Below are 4,469 nucleotides of genomic sequence, written 5' to 3'. Positions count from 1 at the left end.
CGGATCCGGATAAGGATAGTAAAATTATGGATCCGCCGGATAAGGATCCGGATCCGGATACCTTAAAATTGCTCGGATACCCGATCCGTCTCAGGCCTAGTAGGAATGGTCTTGTGTGGAACCCATAAACTGAACAAGCATTTAAATGAGAATAGAGACAATTCAGAATTAATCAACATTGTCAATAATGTGTACGTACCAAGGATTGTATTGACTCGTGCTCGTGTCTCACTGTCCTCTATAGGGAATAGGGCCAAAAGGATAAGAGTGAGATCATGGAGAGAGATAAAGGCAAATGGTTACTTTCTCTCTGACCATCAACACACTGAATCGACCAGAGCTTACTTCACCACTCTTCCTCCCTGCTGTCTCCATCTTCATAACTGATCTATCTCTCTCTCTCTCTCTAGGGTTACCCCAAACGTACATCTCTACCTTCAAATTATGTTTTTTTTTTTGATAAGTCCTTCAAAGTATGTTTTCTTTTCTCAATTTATGTACGTACATTAATTAGATTAAGTACGCTAGACCAAAGTTCAACCAAGTTACAACGATCAGTAAAATGATATGAACCAGACCATAGCAGCAAAGTTGGTCCAACCCCGGATAGAAAAGGGATAAACAAGTTTGATTTTTTTCTTCTAAATATCCTTGCTAGTCTCGAAGAGCAACCAAACTAAACTAAAAAGAAAAGGCATCATAAATCCTTCTGCCCTAATATTATTTTTTAACATAATTCCATCGAAAATACACTCACTGATTCTCTCCTTTACTTAGCCTCAAACTATAACTCTCCCACAAATTCTGATCTCCATCTCCCATGACGAACGGGAAGCAGTTTGTACTAGCAGCCATTGCGCCTCTCAAATCTCCAGCAGCTGCGTGTGATGTTGAAGAACCTACATTGCCTTGTTCAATCATCTGATGATGCTTATCATTATCATTACATCCACTTTCTTGAATGATGTAGATCGAATTTTCCTCGGTTTTTGGGTAGTACACGCCGCAGCTCGACGAATTCTCCTTCCTTCTCTTGTTTATTTGCTTCTTTTCTTTCCTCATTCCATTGCTTATACATTCCCACTTTTCCTTGCACAATAAGGCACTTTTGTGATCAAACCCTAACTGAATCAATTTCGCTGAGACTTCCTCCCATAGAAATTCATCGGAGCATTCTCCCAATATCTCTTGAAACACCGTTTCCATGCTAGTTCTTATCTCCATAAGCTTTATGATCTCTTGCTCATTCCAGCAGCTACCACTTCCTTCAACAGACACATTCTCACTATTGTTTTGGATCTCATTATTACCATTAATCCTCTCTTCCGGGGACGAACATGACGGTTTTATCAACGTCTTTCCGGCCAAGTACTGCAATGCCTCAAGAACCGCCACATCCCTAGCTTCCATCCTCTCCCTCTCTTTAGCCCAAAACAAATGCACTTGCTCAACCCTCGCAGCTTCACTCTTTCTCCATTCCTCTTCTTTCATCATCCTTTGTTCCTCTTTGTCTTCAATAACCTTTGTCAGCTTCTCGAGCCAAATATCTTGTCTCTCTATCAACCTCTTCATGTTCACATCAATGAACTCCTTGATTTTAGCTTTCCAACTCCTCTTTTTCCTTCTACTATCAGAATCATTCCCTTCAGAAGACGAAGTCATCAGTTCCAGCTCCGAGGAATTGTTATTGTTAGAAATACTTAAGCTTTGATGATGTAAGAAACCATGAACACTATCTACGTCATGAATGTTAGACGTTGTTGTAGGAATGTTCATAGCGTTTTGAGTGTGGAAACCATGAAGAGCACTGCTCATGAACTGTGTGTTATGATTGGGAAAAGAAACCAAGTTGTTGGAATCACCGTAGAGCGCCTCAAGCTGCCGGAAAAATCTATAGTGTTTACCGTCTTGTCTTCCGGTTTTGCCTTCTTTAGTCTTCTTATAGTATTTGTAAAGATTCTCAAACTTCTCTCTGCATTTCTTCCCACTCCTTTGGTATCCATATTCCTCAGACATAATCCTGAATGTTAATACAAAATGAATGAGAAAGAAGACAATATTTCAGACTTGGATTGAAATTCGAAGCAGTGCCCTAATTATCTTGATGCTAGATTTGAATCATTGACTATTCATAAGATATTCATTTTTCATGCATAAATATATATACATATCAGTGTATGGTATATTTACGTAAGACATTATATGGTATATTTACTTAAGATTAGATAGTGACCTTGACCTACATAAACGGTTCTACATAAACGTTTTTTTTCATTACATACACTGCCTATATCTTTTGGACCAAGAATATTGTTCCAGACTTACTAGTGGACTAATAGTTTAACCCAAGAACATGTTTCTATGCATAGTTACACAAAAGAAGAGGGTACAAATCTTCAGAAGCCAATAAAGCTGAATCAGAAGTTATCAGTAGAAAAGGAGAAACAACTAAATTAAAAGTCAGAATGATATTAATTTTTTTTTGTTTTACTCTTGTTTACGTTGTACCCTTTTGGGGTTTTAAAGCACCTGATAGCGTCTTAACTGAAACTGCCAAGGTCTAGTCATTCTCTTGACCAAAACAAAACGACTCCTAAAGAAAATTGTTTGAAACTGACCACTTTGTAGATACACCTCAATATGTGTGTGTGTGTGTGTGTACGTGGGAATGTATTTATATATGTGTTCCTATATTGATCAGCTTAAAAAGTAGTATGCTGAAATTGAGGAGCCCAAGGGAAGTGTTGAGGTCACATTCTTTTTAGTTATGGATGCAGAAATAATATAAAGATTCAACTTGTATTCGGGATTTTCAATGAAAGGTTTATTAACAAGAAAGCGTATGAAATGTCAAATCTGAAAAACCCCATAAAACAAAATAATCAAATTTAAAAATGAAAAAATAAAATAAAACGAATGTCATTAATTTCCTCAATTGGAAGCTAATTTTCTCCTAGTTGACTAACTTTAAAAAAGGAGGTACTGTTGATGAATAAACGAATCTCTTATGGTATGGGTTTGTTTGAGAAAATATGCATAAAGTTTCTTTTAAAATGTATGTATCAAAAAAAAAAACGAAAAATGGAAGAGAGAGGGAGATTAGGGTAAAGCCAAGAGAGGATGAGTGAAGCAAACCTAGAAACTTCATCCCAGAAAGGTCCCTTTTGATTAGCTTCTTTGAACTTATGATCAAGACGAGATCTAATCTCCAGCAGAGTTAGGGTTTCTTGTCTCGGCCACCGTCCCGTTCCTCCACTTCCGCCGAGACCTCCTCCGTCGAGAAAACCACTAAATCCAACTCCCCCACCACTAGTGCTTATGTTTAAGTTACTGTTATTTCCAGCGGTCGAAGAACCCCCACCCAACCCGTGTATGCCGTGTGGCAAGAAACACATCTCCGGGTCAGTATTGAACTGATGTACACGGTGGTGTTGCGGCGGCGCAGCCGGGGCGAGGTTGAAGCCCAAAAAATCAGAAGGAAAATGAGAAGTGGAGGGTGATGCCGTCGTAGTTGTCCTCCCTTCGCCTTTCATGAGCTGCTGGAGTTCCGGTATACCGTACTGAGTATGGTGGTCTTCCATTTTTAGATTTATATTTAGCTGAAAGACAAGATCGATCGACAGTGAGGGGAGAAGAAAAAGTAAAGGTTCAACCCTTTAATTCCAAAAAGAGAGAAAATATTGAAGTATTTTTAGAGAGAGAGACAGACAGAGCGATGTATTGTATGGATGTCTCAGTTTTTTTTTTTTTTTTAGTCGGATGTCTCAGTTTTCATTATCTCTATCAAATAATTTAATACATGCGTGCATTGATGTGTATAAATTCATATCAATGTAAGGTTTCTTGTCTCACTTAGAGACAATAATATAGATCGAGGCATTCTTTTAAATATTGGTTGTAGATATTTGTTTTTAAATAAATATCTGTATAAACTTGTTTTTAGCTCTATATAGAATTTGCTAAGTTTCATTTGAAAATCCCATATATATTATTTGTGAAACATTACAACTTCTTTTTGTAGCCACATGTCATCATTAGGATGATTCTTAGAATTATTAGAGAAATAGGTTGGTTCATCTAATTATATAATAAGTTTTTTATTAAACTAACCATAAATTCATTATTAATGTCATTTATTATTTCTTTAAATAAAAATTATGGAATTGCCTAATATGGGTAAAGTATATATGACAATTAATGATTTTGAATAATAAAGATCTCATAAAAAAATGTATCTTCTATCAAATTTTTTTAATTAAAAACTATTAAAATAATTTAAAAAAACACAATAACCATATTATAAAAATTTAGATTTTTCTGTATATTTTATATTTTGAATTTTAAAAAATGATTATAAATTACTAAAACTGTTAAAAGTCTCACATTCAAATTTTGCGATCCATGGTTTAAAATTTGTTATGACAAAATACAAATGATTACAAAATCATATAAGTAAAAGTCTAATTTAA

General features: G+C 35.7%; 1 protein-coding gene across 1 annotated transcript; it reads right to left on the bottom strand.

The window, feature by feature from the left end:
- Window positions 1-613: 613 nt before the first annotated feature.
- LOC106332694 (trihelix transcription factor PTL-like) lies at window positions 614-3,694 on the bottom strand. The gene is made up of 2 exons (XM_013771170.1): window positions 3,136-3,694; window positions 614-2,020 (listed from the first exon to the last, which is right to left on the bottom strand). Exons 1-2 carry the CDS (start codon window positions 3,579-3,581, stop codon window positions 754-756), a joined length of 1,713 nt encoding a protein of 570 aa, XP_013626624.1. The 5' UTR covers window positions 3,582-3,694; the 3' UTR covers window positions 614-753.
- Between the last annotated feature and the right edge of the window lie 775 nt (window positions 3,695-4,469).

The sequence above is a fragment of the Brassica oleracea genome, chromosome C3 (assembly GCF_000695525.1).
Source record: "Brassica oleracea var. oleracea cultivar TO1000 chromosome C3, BOL, whole genome shotgun sequence".
Classification (NCBI taxonomy): domain Eukaryota; kingdom Viridiplantae; phylum Streptophyta; class Magnoliopsida; order Brassicales; family Brassicaceae; genus Brassica; species Brassica oleracea.
Note: the sequence above shows the minus strand (reverse complement) of the source record. Positions and strands in the feature narration are given on the sequence as shown.

Excerpts from the sequence above, each read along its gene's own strand:
- LOC106332694 (XM_013771170.1), bottom strand. The coding sequence starts at position 3,581 with ATGGAAGACCACCATACTCAGTACGGTATACCGGAACTCCAGCAGCTC. Across the intron at positions 2,021-3,135 it reads TTCTGGGATGAAGTTTCTAG|GATTATGTCTGAGGAATATG; the intron begins GTTTGCTTCACT and ends ATTAACATTCAG.